General features: G+C 47.0%; 1 protein-coding gene across 1 annotated transcript in view; it reads right to left on the bottom strand.

The window, feature by feature from the left end:
* acoxl (acyl-CoA oxidase-like) overlaps positions 1-26,916 on the bottom strand; it is a gene marked incomplete at its 5' end in the record, with an annotated part of 270,744 nt that overhangs the window by 233,392 nt on the left and 10,436 nt on the right. Inside the window, 3 exons of the mRNA XM_055631159.1 lie at positions 11,666-11,798; positions 18,547-18,619; positions 20,022-20,108. Coding sequence (XP_055487134.1) covers positions 11,666-11,798; positions 18,547-18,619; positions 20,022-20,108 — 293 coding nt within the window. The remainder of the gene's footprint in view (positions 1-11,665; positions 11,799-18,546; positions 18,620-20,021; positions 20,109-26,916) is intronic.

Here is a 26,916-nt window from a genome sequence, read left to right as displayed (position 1 = left end):
CTTCGAGCCAGCACCGCCATTCAATGTGATCATGGCTGATCGTCCCCTATCAATAACCCGTGCCTGCCTCCTCCCCATATCCCTTGATTCCACTAGCCCCTAGAGCTCTATCTAACCCTCTCTTAAATCCATCCAGTGACTTGGCCTCCACTGCCCTCTGTGGCAGGGAATTTCACAAATTCACAACTCTCTGGGTGAAAACGTTTTTTCTCACTTCAGTCTTAAATGGCCTCCCCTTTATTCTAAGACTGTGGCCCCTGGTTGCAGTTGAGACCCTTCTCCAGACTTATGTGGGGGGGGGAGGGACGTTTTGGTTTTGAGCTTTGGTGTAAACCAGCCTCTGCTGTTCATTCCTACACATCCCAACTTCTATACTAGATTCCCTGACTGACGAACGGCAGCTTACAAAAAGTCTATCACCACCCTATCTACCTGCAACACCACATTCGGGTAAATACGTTCTTGCACTCCTACATTCCTCTCTTGTGACCCCTCACCCCAGCCACTGAAAAGTATATTTAAGTCAAATTAGAAAATCAAATGAAACATCTTCACTTCCTTCAGTGCCTCCAGTCCCTCAACTCTTTTTGGGAATATTAATAATTACTTTGTACAACCTGAGTTCTTGGTTCTTGGTTACTTGGTCCTCCAAAATATTCCAACTGGAATTTAAACTGGAGGTGGTGAAGGGAGGGATTAAGCCAGAAAGGGTTATTGGGAAGAAAGAGCTATTTTAAATTTAGTTGCATCTGGTTGTGTAACTATAGTTGGGTGGAGATTATTCCATGCTTTAATTGTGCGGGGGAAGAACGAATTGCTGTACACGTCTGTCTTTGTAGCTGGGATCACAAATTGGATCGAATGCCCTCGTCTGCTCCTAATTGGTTTGGGTTTGGTGTAGGTCTTGTAGTCTTAGAAGGATGAGAGGATATCTCATTGAAACATATAAGATTATTAAGGGTTTGGACACGCTAGAGGCAGGAAACATGTTCCCGATGTTGGGGGAGTCCAGAACCAGGGGCCACAGTTTAAGAATAAGGGGTAAGCCATTTAGAACGGAGACGAGGAAACACTTTTTCACACAGAGAGTTGAGAGTCTGTGGAATTCTCTGCCTCAGAGGGCAGTGGAGGCCGGTTCTCTGGATACTTTCAAGAGAGAGCTAGATAGGGCTCTTAAAGATAGTGGAGTCAGGGGATATGGGGAGAAGGGAGGAACGTGGTACTGATTGGGGATGATCAGACATGATCGCATCAAATGGCGGTGCTGGCTCGAAGGGCCAAATGGCTCCTGCACCTATTGTCTATTGTCCAATATTTTGTTAAACTATTCTACATAGACGTAATCTACCCTCAATTTCTGAGGCAAGTTAACCATTAAAGCAAAACTTAAAAAGACTGAGTGATGGAGTAACTCAGCGGGTCAGGCAGCATCTGTGAAGAACATGGATAGGTGACGTTTCACAGAGTGCTGGAGTAACGCAGTGGGTCAGGCAGCATCTGTGGAGAACATGGATAGGTGACGTTTCACAGAGTGCTGGAGTAACTCAGCGGGTACAGCAGCATCTATGGAGCTAAGGAAATAGGCAACGTTTCGGGCCGAAACCCAGAAGGGTTTCGGCCCGAAATGTTGCCTATTTCCAGAAGGGTTTTGGCCCGAAACGTTGCCTATTTCCAGAAGGGTTTTGGCCCGAAACGTTGCCTATTTCCTTAGCTCCATAGATGCTGCTGCACCATAACTCAGCGGGTCAGGCAGCATCTGTGGAGAACATGGATAGGTCATCAAGAAGGCTCAGCAGCGGCTGCACTTCCTGAGGGTCCTCAGGAAGCACAACCTGGACTCTAACCTGCTGCTGACCTTCTACCGCTCGTCCATCGAGAGCCTGCTGACATACTGCATTACAGCATGGTATGGCAGCTGCACCATGGCAGACAGGGAGAGGCTTCAGAGGGTAACCAGGACAGCGCAGAGGATCATTGGCTGCCCTCTCCCCTCCCTGATGGACATCTACACCTCCCGCTGCCTTAGCAGGGCAAAGAAGATCATCAAAGACAGCTCCCATCCTGCGTTTGGACTGTTCGACCTGCTGCCCTCTGGAAGGCGCTATAGGTGCATCAAATCCAGGACAAACAGACTCAGGAATAGTTGCTTTCCGAGAATTATAACTGCCATAAATTCAAATTCACACATGCACTGACTACACCGCCCAACACGGACTTCCATCTGTATATATGTATATATGTATGTAGCGCCGCAGAATTTGTGCACCTATTCCCCCCCCCCCATCTCCCTTCTGTTTTTTTTTTTTTCTGTTTCTTGTTTTTTGTGCTAAAATTGTATGTATGCACTGAGTACGAGCAGCTTTCAGTTTCACTGTACATGTATAGTGACAATAAATGGCATATCTATCTATCTAGGTGACGTTTCACAGAGTGCTGGAGTAACTCAGCGGGTCAGGCAGCATCTGTGGAGAACATGGATAGGCGACGTTTCACAGAGTGCTGGAGTAACTCAGCGGGTCAGGCAGCATCTGTGGAGAACATGGATAGGTGACGTTTCACAGAGTGCTGGAGTAACTCAGCGGGTCAGGCAGCATCTGTGGAGAACATGGATAGGCGACGTTTCACAGAGTGCTGGAGTAACTCAGCGGGTCAGGCAGCATCTGTGGAGAACGTGGATAGGTGACGTTTCACAGAGTGCTGGAGTAACTCAGCGGGTCAGGCAGCATCTGTGGAGAACATGGATAGGTGACGTTTCAAGTCAGGGCCCTTCTTCAAACACAAGATGGTGAGGTGCTATTTTCAGGGAGAGGAAGTCGTGCCCAGTCTGCGTCAGGCTTGGCCTCCTGCTCGCCATTGCACAATTCCCACATTGTTCCCCTACGTACACACTCTCTAACTGCTCTTACTGACTAGATACCATTAGCAACAACTGATCTCTATGATTAACACGGATGAGGGGGGACCTCATGGAGACTTATCGAATAGTGAAAAGCTTATTTCCACTAGTTGGAGAGTCTAGGACTAGAGATCATAGCCTCAAAAATAAAGGAAGTTCCTTCAGGAAGGAGATGAGGAAGATTTTGTTTAGAGTGCGGTGAATCTGTGGAATTCCTTGCCACAGAAGGCTGTGGAGGCCAAGTCAATGGATATTTTTAAGGCAAAGATGGATAGATTCTTGATCAGTACGGGTGTCAGGGACTATGGGGAGAAGGCAGGAGAATGGGGTTAGGAGGGAGAGATAGATCAGCCATAATTGAATGGAAGAGAAGTTGATTGGGCCGAATGGCCTAATTCTGCTCCTATCACTTATGGTTGCCCCCTAAAGGAGGTGTCCCACTTACGCCATTTTTTCAGCGACTGCCGGCACCCGTCATAGTCACAGCAGGTGGCCTAAAATGCTCAACGTGTTGAAAATCCAGCGGCGACCAGAACAGGGTACGACTCTTTGGGCGACTACTCACGACCGTACAGGCTTCACCCCGTGATGTCTGTGTTTCTTTCCCTACAGCCTGCCCTGTGCAATACTTCCAGCATATACTCATGACTGCGTAGTCAGTCATAGTGCAAACTACAGCATCAAGTTCCCTGACGACACCACTGTTGTGGGGCGTATCACTGATGGGGATGAGTCAGAGTATAGAAGAGAGATCGAGCAACTGTCCATATGGTGCCAGCGCAATAACCTGGCCCTCAACACCAGCAAAACCAAGCAACTGATTGTGGACTTTGGAAGGAGTAGGAGGGGGACCCACAGTCCCGTTTATATCAACGGGTCGATGGTTGAAAGGGTCAAGAGCTTCAAATTCCTGGGCGTGCACATCTCTGAAGATCTCTCCTGGTCTCAGCACACTGATGCAATTATAAAGAAAGCACATCAGCGCCTCTACTTCCTGAGAAGATTACGGAGAGTCGGTTTGTCAAGGAAGACTCTCTCTAACTTCTACAGGTGCACAGTAGAGAGCATGCTGACCGGTTGCATCGTGGCTTGGTTCGGCAACTTGAGCGCCCTGGAGAGGAAAAGACTACAAAAAGTAGTAAACACTGCCCAGTCCATCATCGGCTCTGACCAAATTCCATCGAGGGGATTTATCAGTTGCTGCCTCGAAAAGGCTGGCAGCATCATCAAGGACCCACACCATCCTGGCCACACACTCATCTCCCTGCTACCTTCAGGTAGAAGGTACAGGAGCCTGAAGACAGCAACAACCAGGTTCAGGAATAGCTACTTCCCCACAGCCATCAGGCTATTAAACTCAACTCAAATGAAAATCTGAACATTAATATCCCATTGCACTTTATCTGGTTATTTATGTGTGTATATATATATATATATATTCTATGGTATATGGACACACTGATCTGTTCTGTATTTATTCATGCCGACTATGTTCTGTTGTGCTGAAGCAAAGCAAGAATTTCATTGTCCTATCTGGGACTCATGACAATAAACTCTCGAATCTTGAATTTACTGTTTAAATCAAATGTTGTGGTCAAATGTTAAGGCACCCTTCGTATGAGAATCCAACCTGTCCTTCATAAAGGCAAACACACGGTCCCAACACAGGGATTACCTTGTTATTGAATAGGGAAATACAGACATGCTGAGATAAAATTACTCTTCTCCACAAAGCAGTCACTAATTACAACACCCAACAGATGTTGAAGGGAACTGCAGAGAAGCAAGTTGATCCACAGACCCTGTCCTGCCACCTTGTGGCTGACTGTGACAAATCAACCTGGCTGCAATATTAGCTAAAATAAGGTTACACAAAAAAGCTGGAGAAACTCAGCGGGTGCAGCAGCATCTATGGAGCGAAGGAGATAGGCACCGTTTCGGGCCGAAACCCTTCTTCAGACTGATCGGGGGCGGGGGTGGGTGAGGACAAGAAAGGGAAAAGGAGGAGTAGCCAGAAGGCTGGGGGATGGGAGGAGACAGCAGGGGGGCTAAGGAAGGGGAGGAGACAGCAAGGACTAACAAAATTGGGAGAATTCGATGTTCATGCCCCCGGGGTGCAGACTCCCCAAACGGAATATGAGGTGCTGTTCCTCCAATTTCCGGTGCTGCTCGCTGTGGCCATGGAGGAGACCCAGGACAGAGAGGTCGGAGGCGGAGTGGGAGGGGGAGTTGAAGTGCTGAGCCACCGGGAGGTCAGCTTGGTTATTGCGGACCGAGCGGAGGTGATCGGCGAAACGATCGCCCAACCTCCGCTTGGTCTCACCGATATAGATCTGCTGACATCTAGAGCAGCGGACGCAATAGATGAGGTTGGAAGAGATGCAGGTAAACCTCTGTCGCACCTGGAACGATTGCTTGGGTCCTTGAACGGAGTCCAGGGGGGAGGTAAAGGGACAAGTGTTGCATCTCTTGCGGTTGCAAGGGAAAGTACCCGGGGAGGGGGTGGACCGAGAGGGAAGGGAAGAATTGACAAGGGAGTTATGGAGGGAGCGGTCTTTGCGGAAGGCAGATATGGGGGGAGATGGGAAGATGTGGCGAGTTGTGGGGTCACGTTGGAGGTGGCGAAACTGACGGAGGATTACTTTTTGTATGTGACGGCTGGTGGGGTGAAAGGTGAGGACTAGGGGGACTCGGCCCTTGTTGCGAGTGCGGGGATGGGGAGAGAGAGCAGTGTTGCGGGGTATGGAAGAGACCCTGGTGCAAGCCTCATTTATGGTGGAGGAGGGGAACCCCCGTTCCCTGAATAGTGAGGACATTTCAGATGTCCTGGTGTGGAACGCCTCATCCGTGGAGCAGATGCGGCGTAGACGGAGGAATTGGGAGTAGGGGATGGAGTCCTTACAGGAAGCAGGGTGGGAAGAAGTGTAGTCCAGATGAAATAACACTGCTCGAGTCTATGGACAATAGACAATAGACAATAGGTGCAGGAGGAGGCCATTTGGCCCTTCGAGCCAGCACCGCCATTCAATGTGATCATGGCTGATCATCCACAATCAGTACCCCGTTCCTGCCTTCTCCCCATATCCCCTGACTCCGCTATCTTTACGATCCCTATCTAGCTCTCTCTTGAAAACATCCAGAGAACCGGCCTCCACTGCCCTCTGAGGCAGAGAATTCCACAGATTTACCACTCTCTATGAGAAAAAGTGTGTCCTCGTCTCTGTTCTAAATGGCTTACCCCTTATTCTTAAATTGTGGCCCCTGGTTCTGTACTCCCCCAACATCGGGAACATATTTCCTGCCTCTAGTGTGTCCAAACCCTTAACAATCTTATATGTTTCAATGAGATCCCCTCTCATCCTTCTAAACTCCAGAGTGTACAAGCCCAGCTGCTCCATTCTCTCAGCATATGACAGTCCCGCATTCCCAGGAATTAACCTTGTAAACCTACGCGAATCGTACAAATTGGAAGCAGTACCTTCAGCCCAACTGGTCAATGCCAACCAAGATGTCCCATCTAAGCAAGACACATTTGCTCACCATCGCCAGCTAAATGTTTTCCTATCCATGTACCTGTCTTAAATATTGTTATAGATAAAAACGCTGGAGAAACTCAGCGGGTGAGGCAGCATCTATGGAGCGAAGGAATAGGTGACGTTTCGGGTCAAGAACCTCCACATCAGACTGAGGAAGGGTCTCGACCCGAAACGTCACCTGTTCCTTCACTCCATAGATGCTTCCTCACCCGCTGAGTTTCTCCAGCGTTTTTATCTACCTTCGATTTTTCCAGCATCTGCAGTTCCTTCTTAAATATTGTTATTGTACCTGCCTCAACTGGCTCTCAAGTCCTGGCAACATCCTTGTAAAGGATGAGTTAAGATGATAACTGTTGCTGATCGGCTCCTGTGCCTTGGTGATTCTAGAGTATCATACAAACTGAACCAATTCAGGTCAGGCACAGAGTTAACATTTCGCAGATATACGGATAGGAAGGGCCGAGTGGGATATGGGACAAATGCAGGCAAATGGGATAGCCCAGTATGTCGACTTGATCAGCATTGACAAGGTGGGCCGAACGGCCTGTTTCCGTGCTGTACGGCACTTTGACTATTACTTTAGTGCAAAGGGACAGCTTTCTGGCACACCTCCAGATCCAGGGACAGTTTCTTCCCAGCTGTTATCAGGCAACTGAATCATCCTACCACAACCAGAGAGCAGTGCTGAACTACTATCTACCTCTCTGGTGACCCTCGGACTATCCTTGATCAGATTTTGTTTAATGTGTTTTTTATGGCTGTTGGTAAATTAATTTCCCTCCTAGGATAAATAAGTTCTATCATATTGTACTTTGCTGGCTTGACTTGCACTAAATGTTACTCCCCTATCATGTATCTGTACGCTGTGGATTGTAATCATGTATTGTCTTTCCGCAGACTGGATAGCACGCAACAAAAGCTTTTCACTGTACCTCGGTACACGAGACAATAAATTAAATTGTAAACTGTAATTTTATTTCCATTGCCTGAAATGGACATGAACCCCATGCTAATATTTTGATAAACTATCGCACATAGACATAATCTACTCTGAGGCAAGTTAATCAAATCAATCTAGGACATGTTATGTGACCCACCCTCATTTTTAAAATCATTGATATCATAACAAAAGGAAATACTGGAGACATTATTCCAAAGCTGGACAGTGTTGGAATAGAGTGTCCGGGCCTATTGAGCAAAGCCTCACACAGGCCTCTGTAACATCATCTCTCCTAACTTTCTCAAGGGAAACATTTCATCTTTTGTGACTACTCCTCCCCAACTGCTCCTCAAATGTGTCTGGAGTTTCCCCACAAATAAATACCTCTGGGACTGAACTTCACATGTGATCCCACCACTGGCCACATCTTCTCATCTACTCCCTGTCTGTTTTCTGCAAAGACCGCTCCCTCCATAACTTCCTGGTCAATTCTTCCCTTCCATCCCGCACCACCCCCTCCCCGGGCACTTTCCCTTACAAATGCAAGAAATGCTACACTTGTCGCTTTACCTCCCCCCTCGACTCCATTCAAGGACCAAAGCAGTCGTTCCAGGTGCGACAGAGGTTCACCTGTATCTCCTCCAACCTCATCTATTGCATCCGCTGCTCTAGATGTCAGCTGCTCTACATCGGTGAGACCAAGTGTAGGCTTGGCGATCGCTTCGCCCAACACCTCCGCTCGGTTCACAATAACCAACCTGATCTCCCTGTGGCTCAGCACTTCAACTCCCACTCCCATTCTGAATCCGACCTCTCTGTCCTGGGCCTCCTCCAGGGCCAGAGTGAGCAACACCGGAAATTGGAGCAGCAGCACCTTATATTTCGCTTGGGCAGTTTACACCCTAGCGGCATAAACATTGACTTCTCCAATTTCCGGTAGCCCGTGCTGTCTCGTCCTCAGCTCTCCCTCAGCCCTCTGGCTCCTTCTCTTCCTTTCTCCTATCTTTCCCCCCCCCCCCCCCCCCCCCCCCCCATCAGTCTGAAGAAGGGTTTCGGCCCAAAACATTGCCCATTTCCTTCACTCCATAGATGCTGCCTCACTTGCTGAGTTTCTCCAGCTCTTTTGTCTATCTTCACACTCCTATTATTCTCTGGCCAATGATGCCGAGTTAGGTGTAGTTCAGTTTATTACTGACATGTGTACCAAGGTACAGTGACAAGCGTTTGTTTGTGTATCTAGTCAAAATAAAGGCTATTCATGATGGATGGGCTGTTCTCTGCCTCAGAGGACGGTGGAGGCCGGTTCTCTGGATACTTTCAAGAGAGAGCTAGATAGGGCTCTTAAAGATAGCGGAGTCAGGGGATATGGAGAGAAGGCCCACTGATTGGGGATGATCAGCATTGCAAGATATAGCATTGATTACACTATATAATTATTCATTTCTAACACATTTTATTCTTGTATTTTACTCTTGTCTTATTCTATTTTAGCTTGTTTTTATTCTATATTGTTTTTGATGACTGTTTTATAATTGCTTGTGATTGCTTTTTAATGCTTTGTGTGAAGCACTTAAAATTGCCTTGATACTGAAATGAGCTGTATGAATAAACTTGCTTGCTTGCAATCCAATAAAGTCCAATATAGTTAAAGATCTCCAATGAGGTAAACGGGAGGTCAGGGCCACAATACCTGTTGAGAGAACCGTTCAGTTGCCAGATAACAGGGAAGAAGCTGTCCCTGAATCTGGAGGTGTACGCTTTCAAGCGTCTGTACCTCTTGCCAGATGGGAGAGGGGAGAAGAGGGAGTGCCCGGGGATGAGATTGGCCCTTGATGATGCTGCTGGCCTTGCCGAGGCAGCGTGAAGTGTAGATGGAGTCAATGGAAGTGACGTTAGTTTGTGTGATGGAGTGGGCTGCGTCCACTATTCTCTACAATTTTGTGCGGTCTTGGATGGAGCTGTTCTCAAACCAGGCTGTGATGCATCCCGACTAGATGTTTTCCATGGGGTATCTTCAGAAGTTGGTGAGAGGTGTAGGGGACATACTTTCGGTTTTCCAGCATCTGCAGCTCCTTCTTAAAAGCAGTAGTGTATGAGTTAGGTGTCTCTATTTTCCAGGTGTTCCAGGGATGAGTGCAACGCTAGGGAGATGAAATCACCCGTGGACCTGTAGTGACTGTAGGTGAACTGCAGTGGCTCGAGGCCACTGGGTGGACTGGATTTAATGCGTTCAATAACCAGCGCCCACCTTCATGATGGTGAATGTCCAGATCACTGGATGGTAGTCATTAAGACACGAGATCTTGCATTTCCTCAGCATCGGGTTGATACGTAGGTGGGTCGCTCAGAATGGAGTAGGGAGAGTTTAAATAATTCCGTCAACACTCCCGGCAAGGGACGTCACAGTGGCGCAGTGGTAGAGTTGCTGCCTCACTGCACCAGAGTCCCAGGTTTAGTCCTGACTATGGGTGCAGTCTGTACCGAGTTTGTACCTTCTCCCCGTGACATTTTCTCAGTGAGCTCCGGTTTCATCCCACATTCCAAAGAAATACAGGTTTGTATGTTGATAAAATTGCTGGAGAAACTGGAGAAGTGGGTGCAGCAGCATCTATGGAGCGAAGGAAATAGGCGACGTTTCGGGTCGAGACCCTTCTTCAGTCTGAAAAAGGGTCTTGACCTGAAACGTCACCCATTTCCTTCGCTCCATAGATACTGCCTGACCCGCTGAGTTTCTCCAGCAATTTTATCTACCTTTGAATGTTTGTATAGCCTCCGGAAATGACGGATTATTATTTTTTTTTTTGCATGGTTCATGTATTGTACATATTTATTACAAATAAAGTCTATTTAGAGGTTTTTTTTAAAAGAGATTAAATGAGTGGACTACAAGGAGTGCGAGGGGAACTGATGGGGTCGCTCTGTTTGAAGATGCCACAGACTCAATGGACCACTTTCCTCTTTTATTCCCCCTCTTTCCCATTCCACCCACATCCCGCCCTCTGGCTTCACATTTCACTCCTCCTTCTCGTCTCATTATCTGACATCCTTTTGTTTCCTCGAGCCTTTGTCATTTATACCACCCATCTGCTAATCATCTCCCTCGTCTGCCTGGCTTTGTCAAGCCCCCACCTCTTTTTTAAGTTTTCTTCCCCCTACTCCGTCAGTCCCGACACAAAACGTGGTCTGTCCATTCCCCCCACAAATGCTGCCTGACCCGTTGAGTCCTCCAGCACTTGAGATGTTTTATTCAAGATTCCAGCATCTGCACTTCCATGCGAGTCAATGGACCAAATCTACAGATCCACCATCCCGGACAACACGGGAGCATGCTGACCGGTTGCATCGTGGCTTGGTTCGGCAACTTGAGCGCCTAGGAGTGGGAAATACTGCAAAAAGTAGTAAACACTGCCCAGTCCATCATCGGCTCTGACCTCCCTTCTATCAAGGGGATCTATCGCAGTCGCCGGCTCAAAAAGGCTGGCAGTATCATCAAGGACCCAAACCATCCTAGCCACACACTCATCTCTCCGCTGCCTTCAGTTAAAAGGTACAGGAGCCTGAAGACTGCAACATCCAGGTTCAGGAATAGCAACTTCCCCACAGCCAGCAGACTATTAAACTAATATATATATATAGTTTAATATATATATATATATATATATATATATATATTCAATGGTATATGGACACACTGATCTGTTCTGTATTTGTTTGTGCCTGCAATATTGTGTTGTGCTGAAGCAAAGCAAGAATTTCATTGTCCTATCAGGGACACATGACAATAAACTCTCTTGAATCTTGAACAATACGAGAAATGTCTTACTGTGCTGGGCACTGCCCGGTCCATCACAGTACTGACCTCCCCACCATCGAAGGTCCATCACAGGTAAGTATCACAGTACTGACCTCCCCACCATCGAAGGGATCTACAGGAGGCGCTGCCTCAAAAAGGCAGCCAGCATCATCAGAGACCCACACCACCCTGGCCACGCTCTCATCTCGCTGCTACCATCAGGAAGAAGGTACAGGAGCCTGAAAACCGTGACCTCCAGGTTCAAGAACAGCTTCTTCCCAGCAACCATCGGGCTCTAGAACACTGCACAACACTCGACTCAGCAACTGTGATCTTCTATGGACTTTATTTTGGTCGTACCATGAACTTTGGTTTTGGCATCTGATTACCTAATATTACTGATTTGCTGTGATGTCAGCGCACCATTGATGTGGTCTCTACACCTCTGTGTTGTTCTACCTGTCGTCCCAAGCGCTGCCCTTGACAGGGAAGGCACTAACCTTCATGGCTCCCAGCGCCTGAAATATCAGAGCAATCCTCGACGGCGTCAGGGCTGCTAACATCGCATTAAACCGAGCACCTCTGTCTTTAATGGCCGACTGGTACACTCCGTCCTCTGATACTGAACCAAATCTGCAGGGACAATTCAGAAAAGATATCCTCAGTATTTGAGTAAGACTTCCCCAACATCTCCTGTCAGTGTCACTAAACATCAGTGTCAAGATTGAAGGGTGAAGGGTGGCACAGTGGCGTACTAGGAGAACTGCTATCTCCAGCATTAGAATCACCGGTTCCATCCTGACCTCGGCTGCTGCCCTTGTGGAGCTTTCACGTTCTCCCCGTGGAGAACTCTAAAATCTGTAGCCGTTCGCCATGATTCAAGGGATTCATGTGCCAATGAGTCCAGCAACACATCAGTCAGAAGAAGGTTTTGGGCCCGAAATCCTTCTGGAAATAGGCAACGTTTCGGGCCGAAACCCTTACGGGTTTCGGCCCGAAACGTTGCCTATTTCCTTCGCTCCATAGATGCTGCTGCACCCGCAGAGTTTCTTCAGAATTTTGTCAACCTTCAATTTTCCAGCATCTGCAGTTCCTTCTTAAACACATTTTTGGAATATGGAGGAGGAAATTGGAGGAGATGCTGCAGTATGTGGCATAGTCTGAATACTATAACTGGCTGCTATTGAGTGTGTGCCGCGTAGGTTCACCAGGTTAGTTCCCGGGATGAACGCACTGTCATATGCTCAGAGAATGGAGCGGCTAGGCTTGTACACTCTGGAGTTTAGAAGGATGAGAGGATGAAATCATTGAAACATACAAGATTATTAAGAGGTTTGGACACGCTAGAGGCAGGAAACATGTTGCCGATGTTGGGGGAGTCCAGAACCAGGGGCCACACAGTTTAAGAATAAGTAGTAAGCCATTTAGACTGGAGACGGGGAAACACTTTTTCTCACAGAAAGTTGTGGAATTCTCTGCCTCAGAGGGCGGTGGAGGCAGGTTCTCTGGATACTTTCAAGAGAGAGCTAGATAGGGCTCTTAAAGATAGCGAAGTCAGGGGATATGGGGTGAAGGCAGGAACGGGGTACTGATTGGGGATGATCAGCCATGATCACATTGAATGGCAGTGCTGGCTCGAAGGGCCGAATGGCCTACTCCTGCACCTATTGTCTATTAGTGTACTGAAGTACAGTGAAAAGCTTTTGCTGCATGTTAACCGGGCTCTTGAAAACTGCACAACTCTCCAAAGACTTACAGGTTTGTAGGTTAATCGGCTTGGTATAATTGCAAATCGTCTCTAGTGTGTGTAGAATAGTGTTGATGTGCAGGGATCGCTGGTCGGTGCAGAATCGGTGGGCTGAAGGGCCTGTGTCCGCGCTGTCTCTCTAAACTAAACTGAACTCAGCTACGATGTGTACTATCTTTCGTAGCACTACAGACTTCGGGGTATGTTGTTAATCTAGTATTGTGATATTAATTTTTTGAATCTTTATTTATTATATATTTATCTGTGTGTTTTGATATATGCAGATTAGACAATAGGTGCAGGAGTAGGCCATTCGGCCCATCGAGCCAGCACTGCCATTCAATGTGATCATGGCTGATCATCCCCAATCAGTACCCCGTTCCTGCCTTCTCCCCATATCCCCTGACTCCGCTATCTTTAAGAGCCCTATCTAGCTCTCTCTTGAAAGTATCCAGAGAATTGGCCCCCACTGCCTTCTGAGGCAGGAAATGGAGGGATACAGATCATTTGTACACCGATGACATGAGTTGATCTGGACATTGTGGGCCAAACAGCCTGTACCTGTGCGGTTCTGTTCTATGTTGCAGGTTGTATGTTCGATTATGTTTACAGGCCTGTAAGCTGCAGTAAGTGTTGCCGATGCATCAGACAATTAAACACTCGACTTGATTGTCGCTTCCCTTCGGTTTCTGTCTGCTAATATCTGATGTAAGGGCCAGAACCTGTTGAAGACAACTGGAGCCTCGGCGAGTGGGACCCCAATCTCCTTCCGTTCTGTTTGACAACTTGTGGTTTTGTCTGTGACCTCTGGAAACCACAATCACAGCCTCACATGTGTCTGCCCTTCTCTGTAAGTCAGGGCAACCCTCAAACTCACTTTGAGACAGGCAGCTGAGGACACTTTGATGCTCACTGCTGTCACAGGAGTCTTACAGCACGGGAACAGGCCTTTCGGCCCAGCTGTGTCCATGCTGGCCCATCCCATTTGCCTGCGTTTGGCCCACCTACGTCTACATTTCCTATCCAAATGTCCTTTAAATGTTGTTATTGTTCCCAAATCATTACTTCCTGTGGAAACTCTTTCCCTCTCACCGTGAATCTATGCAAAATGGCACAGCTGATAGAGCTGCCTAACAGCACCAGAGACCTGGGCTTGCTCCTGTCTCTGGACAATAGACAATAGGTGCAGGAGTAGGCCATTCGGCCCTTCGAGCCAGCACCGCCATTCAATGTGATCATGGCTGATCATCCCCAATCAGTACCCCGTTCCTGCCTTCTCCCCATATCCCCTGACTCCGTTATCTTTAAGAGCCCTATCTAGCTCTCTCTTGAAAGTATCCAGAGAACCGGCCTCCACCGCCCTCTGAGGCAGAGAATTCAACAGACTGACCACTCTCTGTAAGAAAAAGTGTTTCCTCGTCTCCGTTCTAAATGGCTTACCCCTTTTTCTTAAACTGTGGCCCCTGGTTCTGGACTCCCCCATCATCGGGAACATGTTTCCTGCCTCTAACGTGTCCAAGCCCTTAACAATCTTATATGTTTCAATAACATCTCCTTATGTGCTGTCTGTGTGGAGTTTGCACGTTCTCCCTGTGACAGCGTCGGTTTCCTCCCACATCTCAAGGCCGGAGTTTATGGGTCTAGTGACCACTGTAAACTGCTCCAAAGGAGTAGGGATTGAATGCAATGGTGGGATAGAATAGAACTGGCCTGAAGGGTGATCGATGGTCGGCATGGGCTCAGTGGGCCGAAGGGCCTGTTTCCATGTGGTATCTCTAATCTAAACCCTGCTCTCTGCTGTTTAATCCCCGAACTCCGAGTAAAATACAACCTCCTGCCCTCCAGGGAGAACAAACAAGTTAATTGTGGGAATGTGGGGAATGTTTCATTGATAAATGTCCCTTTAATTGTCCCACTCTGCAAAGTCCCACATCTTCAGATTCAGATTTCTGTGTGTTGTCTGTGCTTGTGCTGCTGCTGCAAGCAGTGTCAAGTTGGGAAAAGGTGAAGTTCAATGGGATCTGGGGGTCCTTGTTCATCAGTCAATGAAAGTAAGCATGCAGGTACAGCAGGCAGTGAAAAAAGTTGGCCTTTTTTACAAAAGGATTCCAATATAGCAGCAAAGAGGTCCTTCTGCAGTTTGTACAGAGCCCTAGTGAGACCACACCTGGAGTATTGTGTGCAGTTTTCATCTCCAAATTTGAGGAAGGACATTCTTGCTATTGAGGGAGTGCAGCGTAGGTTCACCAGGTTAATTCCCGGGATGGCGGGACTGTCATATGCTGAGAGATTGGAGCGGTTGGGCTTATATACTCTGGGGTTTAGAAGGGTAAGTGGGAATCTTATTGAAACATATAAGATTATTAAGGGTTTGGACACGCTAGAGGCAGGAAACATGTTCCCGATGTTGGGGGAGTCCAGAACCAGGGGCCACAGTTTAAGAATAAGGGGTAAGCCATTTAGAACGGAGACGAGGAAACACCTTTTTCACACAGAGTTGTGAGTCTGTGGAATTCTCTGCCTCAGAAGGGTGGTGGGGGCCAATTCTCTGGATACATTCAAGACAGAGCTAGATAGGACTCTTAAAGAAAGCGGAGTCAGGGGATATGGAGAGAAGGCACGAATGGGATACTGAGTTGGATGATCAGCCATGATCACATTGAATGGCAGTGCTGGCACGAAGGGCCGAATGGCCTACTCATGCTCCTATTGTCTATTTATCATTGTACCTGTATCACAATTGGCTCAGCTCGATTTGACCGCACTTGTCTGATATGTTTTGCCTCCAGTCTGTTTTCCCATGGAGTCAACAATTCTACACTGTCCGCATTTTTCCACACTTCTGGACGCACCTGGGCTGAACCATCACCTCGGTTCATCAGTTCATAAGTCATAAGAGCAGAAATAGGTCATTCGGCCCATCAAGTCTACTCTGCAATTCAATCATGGCCAATCTATCTTTCCCTCTCAACCCCATTTTCCTGCCTTCGACCCATAACCCCTGCCACCCGTACTAATCGAGAATCTATCAATCTCGGCCTTAAAAATATCCATTGACTTGGCCTCCATAGCCTTCTGTGGCTATTAATTCTGCTGCTGTCCAAGTGGAGTTTGCACGCTCTTCATATGACCTCACAGGTTTCACTCGGATGCTCCGGTTTCCTCTTGCATCACAAAGACGTGCAGGTTGGTAGGTTAGGTCAGTGCTTCTTAAACTGGTGAATGGTTCACCCGAATGTGAATGAAATTATTTTGGGGTGAATGATACTAGAGAAGGTGAATGAAGGGTGAATTACTTAATTTATGCAGATATTTATACACGAGGAAGAATAAGACGCAAATTACCAAAAAATCACAAGAACATTATTCGAGGGTGAATGATATTTTGTGATAAAGACTCAAGGGTGAATGACACTGAAATAATTGAAGCAGCGCTGGGTTACATTACAGTTGTACGTTTTAATAGGTTGGCGGTTGAAGCTTTGGTCGTCAAGAGTCTAGTCAAGAGTCAAGTCAAGAGTGTTTAATTGTCATATGTACCGGTAACAGAACAATGATATTCTTAAGGGCCTGTCCCACTTGGCCATTTTTTCCAGAGATTGCCGGCATCATTGACTGACGTACGAGGTGGCTGAAAAATACGCAGCGTGATGATGTATTACGCGGCGGTGACGATGTATTGACGGGTGTTGTTTCAAGTGTCGCAACATTTGTCTGTGTCACACATTCAAGTGTCTGTGGAATTCTCTGCCTGAGAGGGCGGTGGAGGTCGGTTCTCCGGATACTTTCAAGAGAGAGCTAGATAGGGCTCTTAAAGATAGCGGAGTCAGGGGATATGGGGAGAAGGCAGGAACGGGGTACTGATTGGGGATGATCAGCCACGATCACTGGCTCGAAGGGCCGAATGGCCTCCTCCTGCACCTATTGTCTATTGTCTTTTTTTTTGTCGCCGCTGGATTTTGAAATGTTCAAAATCTTTTGGCGACACTGATATGACGCCGGCAGTCGCCAAGTGGGACAGGCCCTTAACTTGCTGCAGCTGTGGAACTCTCTGCCACAGAGGGTAGTCGAGGCCAGTTCATTGGCTATATTTAAGAGGGAGTTAGATGTGGCCCTTGTGGCTTAAGGGATCAGGGGGTATGGAGAGAAGGCAGGAATGGGATACTGAGTTGGATGATCAGCCATGATCATATTGAATGGTGGTGCAGGCTCGAAGGGCTGAATGGCCTACTCCTGCACCTAATTTCTATGTTTCTATGTCTCGACCCAAAACGTCACCCATTTCTTTTCTCCTGAGATGCTGTCTGACCTGCTGAGTTACTCCAGCTTTTTGTGTCTATCTTTGGTTTAACCCAGCATCTGCAGTTCCTTCCTACACATTGTTCATCTATCTTCCCTCTCAACACCATTCTCCTACCTTCTTCCCACGATCTTTGACACCGGTACTAATCAAGAAAATATTGCCACTGATTTATTAGTCGGGTGTACCAAGATACGGTGGAAAACTATTTTTGCTTGTGATCCAAGTAAATCATACCATGCTCAAGTACAATAAAACCACACACTAGTGCAAAAAGAGAAAGGAAACAGAGCAGAATATAGTCTTACAGCTACCAGGAAAGTGCAGAGTAACAAAAAAGTGCTAGAGCCGCAATACGGTAGACTGGAAGATTGATACTACATACCTTAGTTTATTGGGAGATTATTCAATAGTCTGTTAACAGAGGGGAAGAAGCTTTTCTTAATTGTTGGACGCACTTAAGCTTCTGAATTTCCTGTCAGACGGGAGAAGAGAAAGGAGGGAACGACCAGGGTATGAGAGGTTCTCGATTATGTCAGCTGCTTTCCTGAGGCAGTGTGAAGTGTAGATGGAGTCGATGGTGGGGAGCGTGGTGTGTGTGATGGACTGGGCTACATCTACAATGGTGGGGAGTGTGGTGTGTGTGATGGACTGGGCTACATCTACAATGGTGGGGAGTGTGGTGTGTGTGATGGACTGGGCTACATCTACAATGGTGGGGAGTGTGGTGTGTGTGATGGACTGGGCTACATCTACAATGGTGGGGAGTGTGGTGTGTGTGGGGGACGGGGCTACATCTACAATGGTGGGGAGTGTGGTGTGTGTGATGGACTGGGCTACATCTACAATGGTGGGGAGTGTGGTGTGTGTGGGACTGGGCTACTGGTGCTGGGCTACATCTACAATGGTGGGGAGTGTGGTGTGTGTGATGGACTGGGCTACATCTACAATGGTGGGGAGTGTGGTGTGTGTGATGGGACTGGGCTACATCTACAATGGTGGGGAGTGTGATGTGTGTGATGGACTGGGCTACATCTACAATGGTGGGGAGTGTGGTGTGTGTGATGGACTGGGCTACATCTACAATGGTGGGGAGTGTGGTGTGTGTGATGGACTGGGCTACATCCACAACTCTCTGCAATTTCTTGCTGTCATGGGCAGATGAGTTTCTAATCTGAGAGCCACCTTCCTCTCCATCCCAGCATAGTTATGCAAGCAACCTCAGCAATGCTGTTTGAGTGAAGTCCTATTGGTATGAGAGGATTTTCTAATGCTACTGCTCAGTATTGTTACTAGATAATATTTATTCAGACAAAGATAAAGGATATACAAACCTGTCCAGGAGATTCTCTTTTGGAATTCGAATGTTATTAAAGACGAGAATTCCATTATCAACTCCATTCAGACCTGGGAGGAGAGAATAGATTGGGAAAATAAAAGTATTCTTGCAACTTAATTCTCTCAGCATATGACAGTCGCGCCATCCCGGGAATTAACTTTGTAAACCTACGCTGCACTTCCTCAATAGCAAGAATGTCCTTACTCAAATTAGGGGACCAAAACTGCACACAATACGCCAGGTGTGGTCTCACTAGGGCTCTGTACCACTGCAGAAGGTCCTCTTTGCTGCTATACTCAACTCCTCTTGTTATAGATCAATAGTGGTATTCTTGAGCTTGTGGAATGTTGTCAGTCTGATGAACCTGTGACGAGTAGTGGCGGATGAAGTTGACGGTCCTTTATCGCGCTGGAGACTGAGCTGTGCCACGTGTTGGTGTTAGATACGAGACAACAACCTGGCTGCTCAACACCCGGCTTGAGATATTACTATTCTTTTGGTTTATGTTTCATTCGCAAGAAGAAGAAGAACCTTGCCGCTCTGTTTTGCACGGGGAGAATGCGCAAACTCCAAAGGCAGCAGCCGATGTCAGAATCGAACCCGGGTTACTGGCGCAGGGAGGCAGTGGCTCTACCAGCTGTGCCGCCGGGCCGACTATTTATTTGTTTACGGAACGGGTGCCGTTCATTCCAACAGAAAATGATGCGCCATTGAAAATAGGTGCAGGAGGCGGCCATTCGGCCCTTCGAGCCAGCACCGCCATTCATTGGCCCCAATCAATAACCCGTGCCTGCCTTCTCCCCATATCCCTTGGCTCCACTAGCCCCTAGAGCTCTATCTAACTCTCTCTTAAATCCATCCAGTGACTTGGCCTCCACTGCCCTCTGTGGCAGGGAATTCCACAAATTCACAACTCTCTGGGTGAAAAAGTTTTTTCTCACCTCAGTCTTAAATGGCCTCCCCTTTATTCTAAACTGTGGCCCCTGGTCCTGGACTCGCCCAACATTGGGAACATTTTTCCTGCATCTAGCTTGTCCAGTCCTTTTATAATTTTATATGTTTCTATAAGATGCCTCCCCTCATCCTTCTAAACTCCAGTGAATACAAGCCTAGTCTTTTCAATCTTTCCTCATATGACAATCCCGCCATCCCAGGGATCAATCTTGTGAACCTACTGCCTCATTCACAAGGATGTCCTTCCTCAAATTAGGAGACCAAACTGTACACAATACTCCAGATGTGGTCTTACCAGAGCCCTACACAACTGCAGAAGAACCTCTTTACTCCTATACTGAAATCCTCTTGTTATGAAGGCCAACATTCCATTAGCTTTCTTCACTGCCTGCTGTACCTGCACGCCAACTTTCAGTGACCGGTGTACAAGGATGCCCAGGTCTCTCTGTACCGCCCCCTTACCTAACCTAACTGTTTAGCTGTGACCTCCTGTCTTAAAACCTTGAGCAAACTCACCTTCTTTGTGCATCATATCAATAACTGTCACCCCCGGATACATATTGCCTTCTTGGTCTCGAATTGGCACAATAAAACAGTGAGGCCCTGTTGAACAAAAAATGACAAACAAGATGACATTAAAAGTAGAACACCAACCAACTTACAGAATAACAAGTTAGGCGAACCAGAGAGAAAAAAGAAATCAAAATGCCAACTTTTCATCGCATACATTGCCAGTATTCACGACAGAGTTGGATGTGGCTCTTGGGGCTAACGGAATCCAGAGGTATGGGGAGCAAGCAGGAATGGGGTACTGATTCTGCATCTACTCAATTACCAAAAATCTGTAGCCTCCTTTTGCTCTGGTATTTTAATTAATTCACATGTTTAATCGATAATGTTTTATTATTAATGTTGTACATTTTATGTGTCATTCCTAACTGTCACTGTATGTCATGTTGTCACTTGCACGCGGAGCACCAAGGCAAATTCCTTGTATGTGAATACTTGGCCAATAAACTTATTCATTCATTCATTCTGGATGATCATATTGAATGGCGGTGCTGGCTCGAAGGGCCGAATGGCCTACTCCTGCAACTATTTTCTATGTTTTTATGTTTCTCAGATTCAGATTCAGATTCAACTTTAATTGTCATTGTCAGTGTACAGTACAGAGACAACGAAATGCATTTAGCATCTCTCTGGAAGAGCGACATAGCATACAAGGGGAATCTCACTATTTTTCCCATTTTTGGGAGACACAGGGCGTCGCGATGTGCCCGCGCCGCCGCCATTTCAGTTTTTTTTAAAAATAAAGAAATAAAAATAAAAAATTTTAAAAGCCTCTCCATTTTCAATCTTTGTTCTTGACACGTGTTTTACTGCCCCAAGATTTCCAGTGTAAAAGTTGATCATCATAATTTTCTGGTCATCCAAATTCCAGCAGGCGCACTGTAATGGCGTTCAGTGACAAAGAGAGGTCACTGCGACCTAACTTTACAACAGGACTAAACACAGAGTACTGGAGTAACTCAGCGGGTCAGGCAGCATCTGTGGAGAACATGGATAGGTGACGTTTCACAGAGTGCTGGAGTAACTCAGCGGGTCAGGCAGCATCTGTGGAGAACATGGATAGGTGACGTTTCACAGAGTGCTGGAGTAACTCAGTGGGTCAGGCAGCATCTGTGGAGAACATGGATAGGTGACGTTTGTTATGTGACGGGGGGTTATGAAAGATGGATGCATGGAGAGTGATTAATAGACAATAGGTTCAGGAGCAGGCCATTTGGCCCTTCAAGCCAACACCACCATTCAATGTGATCATAGTTGATCATCCCCAATCAGTACCCCATTCCTGCCTTCTCCCCATATCCCCTGACTCCGTTATCTTTAAGAGCCCTATCTAGCTCTCTCTTGAAAGCATCCAGAGAACTTGCCTCCACCACCCTCTGAGGCAGAGAATTCCACAGACTCACCACTCTCTGTGAGAAAAAGCGTTTCCTCGTCTCTGTTCTAAATGACTTACTCCTTAAGGGAGATCCAGAAGATTAAGTTACACAGGGCCAATGCTGACTTGGTCATTTGGATTCAGACCTGGTTTACAAGTCTTCTTCGTCTTGCGTATGACGTGCACAGCCTAAAGTTGGAGGACAACTTGTTCTATTTGATCTTATTTGATTGTGCATGCCGGGTTGATTGCATTGGTCGAAACAGGGCGGACCACGTGAAGGTTGCAATCTTCCACCCCGCTTACAAGTCAAGTCAAGTTTATTTGTCACATACACATACAAGATGTGCAGTGAAATGAAAGTGGCAATGCCTGCGGATTGTGCAAAACCTACAGAACAGAATAGAACAGAACCAGTATTTACATTTAGAAAAATAAATAAAAAGACACAACACAACAGTAAATTAGTCGCTGGTGAGATCCTGATGGAACACAGAGGGATATGATGGAAGGGGGTTATTCAGGCTGGAGGGCAGTGACTGGTTTAGTTCCGCAGGGATCTGTGCTGGGACCACTGATCTTTCTGATATAAATAAATGATTTGGACATAAACAGGTAGACATTTCCTTCGCTCCGTCGATGCTGCTGCACCCACTGAGTTTCTCCAGCATTTTTGTCTACCTTCGATTTTTCAGGCATCTGCAGTTCTTTCTTAAACACTAAGATAAGTCAAGTCAGCACCTATTGTGTATTGTCTATACAAACAAATGTGAGATGTTGCACTTTCGGAGTTCAAATATAAGGGGAAAGTCATCATCGGCAGTCACTGAAAACGAGTGCGACTGTCCTCTCATGGAGGGCGCCTGTGCGTGACTTTGTTTAACGTGGGGAGACTGGTGCACAGACAGCCACCCCACGGTCCTTGACAGATCTGGGTCAGGATCCAGTGGCATGGAGTCCAAGACGACCGGAGACCCTTTTCTGCCGCAGCCTTCATCCGCCTTCCCAGCCGTTGTGACGTTAGCTCCACTAAGGTCACCATCGTCCTCCGCCTGTTCCACCGTTGAGGTCTTGGTTGGATTGGCTCTTTGTCAGAGACCTCCCCCTCGACCTTACCGCCATGGGTGGCCCTACCAGGAGCATCGCTCCAGACGGCATCGCTCTCAGGATCTCAGGTCCACACAAGCTTCTCCACCACGACAAGGTAACAATCCACGGACGATATGTATACAATTAATGACCAGATCCTTAACAGCATCGATGTACAGAGGGATCTTGAGGCCCAAGCCTAAAAGTGGCAAAACAAGTAGATAGATCTATCGCAGTCGCTGCCTCAAAATGGCCGCCAAAATCGTCAAGGACCCACACCACCCTGGCCACACACTTATTTCACTCCTGCCATCAGGAAGAAGGTACAGGAGCTTGAAGACTATAACGTCCAGGTTCAGGAACAGCTACTTCCCCACAGCCAACAGGCTATTAAACACAACAAATAAACTCTGAGCTCTGAACTGCAAAATATTTGCTATTTGCACTATATTTGTTATTTATTAAACTTTTTCTTTTGTTCCCCCCGTTATGTACAATGTTTACATATTGTGTTGTGCTGCAGCAAGTAACAATTTCATTGTCCCGTCCGGGATATATGACAATAAAACATTCTTGACTCTTGAGTGGTAAAGAAGGCACATGGTATGGTTGCCTTCATCAGTCAGGATACTGAGTCAGGACATCATGATGCAGCTTTATAGGACTTTGGTACGGCTGCATTTGGAGTAATACATGCAGTTATGGTTGCCATATTACAGGAAAGATTCAGCGGCTTTAGAGAGGGTGGAGAAGAGGTTTAGTTTAGTTTATTATTGTTACGTGTACTGAGGTTCAGTGAAAAGCTTTTTGTCGCGTGCTTTCCAAACAAAGAAAAGACTATCCAAGAGGACAATCAGGCCATCCACAGTGTATACAAAGAGGATAAAGGATACAACATTTAGTGCAAGAACAGGCGAGATGAGGAGAGGGTGCAGGAGAGGATTACCAGAATGTTGCCTGGACTAGATGATGTTGGTAGAAGACAAAACTTTCCATGTCTTCCTGACACACTGAGTTACTCCAGCACTTTACTTTTGTCTTGGTATACCATCAATGGTCAGAGATCACCATGTAAAATTTGCTCATCAGTAGGCAGAGATCGGGGGAATAGGGGGGGGGGGGGGGGGGGGGGGGGGGGGGGGGGGGGGGGGGGGGGGGGGGGGGGGGGGGGGTGGGGGGGGGGGGGGGGGGGGGGGGGGGGGGGTGGGGGGGGGGGGGGGTGGGGGTCAATAGACAATAGGTGCAGGAGTAGGCCATTTGGTCCTTCGAATCAGCACCACCATTCAATGTGATCATGGCTGATCATCCAACTCAGTACCCCGTTCCCGCCTTCTCCCCATATCGCCTGACTCTGCTATTTTTTAAGAGCCCTATCTAGCTCTCTCTTGAAAGTATCCAGAGTACCTGCCTCCACCGCCCTCAGAGGTAGAGAATTCCACAGACTCACCACTCTCTGTGAGAAAAAATGTTTCCTCGTCTCCGTTTTAAATGGCTTACCCCTTATTCTTAAACTGTGGCCCCTGGTTCTGAACTCCCCCAACATCGGGAACATGTTTCCTGCCTCTAACTTGTCCAAACCCTTAACAGTCTTATATGTTTCAATGAGATCTCCTCTCATCATTCTAAACTCCAGAGTGTACAAGCCCAGCCGCTCCATTCTCTTAGCATATGACAGTCGCGCCATCCCGGGAATTAACTTTGTAAACCTACACTGCACTCCCTCAATAGCAAGAATGCCCTTCCTCAAGTTAGGGGACCAAAACTGCACACAATACTCCAGGTGTGGTCTTATTAGAGCTCTGTACAACTGCAGAAGGACCTCTTTGCTCTATTCGATTCCTCTTGTTATAAAGGCCAACATGCCATTCGCTTTCTTCACTGCCTGCTGTACCTGCATGCTTACTTTCATAGACTGATGAACAAGGACCCCCAGATCCCGTTGTACTTCCCCTTTTCCCAACGAGGCCATTTAGATAGTAATCTGTCTTCCTGTTTTTGCTACCAAAGTGGATAACCTCATATTTATCCACATTAAACTCTATCTGCCATGCATCTGCCCACTCCCCCAATCTGTCCAAGTCACCCTGCATTCTCATAGAATCATCCTCCTCACAGTTCACACTGCCAACCAGCTTTGTGTCATCTGCAAATTTGCTAATGTTACTTTGAATCCCTTCATCCAAATCATTGATACATACTGTAAATAGCTGCGGTCCCAGCACCGAGCCTTGCGATGCCCCACTAGTCACTGCCTGCCATTCTGAAAGGGGCCCGTTAATCCCTACTCTTCTGTTTCCTGTCTGCCAACCAATTTTCTATCCATGTCAACACTTTACCCCCAATACCATGTGGCCTAATTTTGCCCACTAATCTCCTATGTGGGACCTTATCAAATGCTTTCTGAAAGTCAACCAAAGTCAAGATTGGGCCAACCAAATTGGTAACAGCACCGAGGAGGAGGATTTCCTGAAATATATATGGGATGGTTTTTTAAACCAATATGTAGAGGAACCAACTAGAGGGCAGGCCATCTTAGATTGGGCATTGTGTAATAAGGAAGTACAGTCAGCAATCTTGTTGTGTAAGGCCCCTTGGGCAACAGTGACCATGATATGGTGTAATTCTGCATTTGGATGGAGAGTGACACGGTTAATTCAGAGACTAAGGTCCTGAACTTAAATAAAGGAGACTTTGAAGGTATGAGATGGGAATTGGCTAGGATAGACGGGCAAGTTATACTTAAAGGGTTGACGGTGGAGATGCAATGGCAAAATTTTAAAGACGGCACGGATGAACTCCAAAAATTGTTCATCCCTGTCTGGCAAAAAAATAAAACGGGGAAGACGACTCAACCGTGGCAAATGAGGGAAATCAAGGATAGTGTTAAATCCAAGAAAGAGGCATATACCTGGGCCAGAAGAAGCAGCAAACCGGAGGACTGGGAGAAATTTAGAACTCAACAGAGGAGGCCAAAGGGGTTAATTCAGAGGAGGGAAAAAAAGAGCATGAAAGAAAGCTTGTGGGGAATATAACAACTGACTGTAAAAGCTTCTTTAGAGATGTGAAGAGGAAAAGATTAGTGAAGACAAATGTAGGTCCCTTACAGTCAGAGACAGGTGATTTTTTAAATGGGGAAACAGTGAGGCAGAACAGTTAAACAAGTACTCCCGGAAATACTAGGGGACCGAGGGAAAAAAACAATCTCCCGGAAATACTAAGGGACCGAGGATCTAGTGGGAGGGAGGAACTGAAGGGAATCCACATAAATCAGGAAATTGTGTTAGGTAAACAGTTAGGACTGAAGGCAGATAAATCCCCAGGGCATGATGGTCGCATCCCAGAGTACTCAAGGAGGTGCCTAGAAATCGTGGATGCTTTGGTGGTCATTTTCCAAAGTTCTCTCTACTGGATCAGTTCCTGTGGATTGGAGGTAAAGGGGAGCCAATGTAACTACACTTTTTAAAGAAAGGAGGGAGAGAGAAAACAGGGAATTATAGGCCAGTTAGCCTTACATCGGTAGTGGGGAAGATGCTGGAGTCAATTGTTAAAGATGTCATAGCAGCGCATTTGGAAAGCAGTGGCTGGATCGGTCAGTCAGCATGGATTTATGAAGGGGAAATCATGCTTGACTAATCGGGAATTTTTTGAGGATGTAACAAGTAGAATGGATAAGGGAGAGCCAGTGGATGTGGTGTATCTGGACTTTCAAAAAGTATTTGACAAAGTCCCACACAAGAGATTAATGGGCAAAGTTAGAGCACATGGTATTGGGGGTAGGGTATTGACCCTATAGAGAACTGGTTGGCAGACAGGAAACAAAGAGTAGGGATTAACAGCTCCTTTTCAGAATGGCAGGCAGTGACTAGTGCTGTGCCGCAAGGCTCGGTGCTGGGACCCCAGTTATTTACAATATATATTAACGATTTAGACGAGGGATTGGAAGTTTGCGGATGACACAAAGCTGGGTTGCAGTGTGAGCTGCGATGACGATGTTATGAGGCTGCAAGGTGACTTGGATAGGTTGGGTGAATGGACAGATGCATGGCAGATGCAGTACAATGTGAATAAATGTGAGGTTATCCACTTTGGTGGCAAGAACAGGAAGGCAGATTATTATCTGAATAGCGTCAGGTTAGGAAAAGGGGAAGTACAATGGGATATGGGTGTGCTCGTACTGTCAGTCACTGAAAGTAAGCATGCAGGTACAGCAGACATTGAAGAAAGCCAATTGGCCTTCATTGTGAGAGGATTTGAGTTTAGGAACAAGGAGGTCCATCTGCAGTTGTATAGGGCCCGAGTGAGACCACACCTGGAGTATTGTGTGCAGTTGCGGTCTCCTAATTTGAGGAAGAACATTCTTGCTATTGAGGGAGAACA

The sequence above is a fragment of the Leucoraja erinacea genome, unplaced genomic scaffold, assembly GCF_028641065.1.
Source record: "Leucoraja erinacea ecotype New England unplaced genomic scaffold, Leri_hhj_1 Leri_66S, whole genome shotgun sequence".
NCBI classification, from domain to species: Eukaryota; Metazoa; Chordata; class Chondrichthyes; order Rajiformes; family Rajidae; genus Leucoraja; species Leucoraja erinaceus.
Note: the sequence above shows the minus strand (reverse complement) of the source record. Positions and strands in the feature narration are given on the sequence as shown.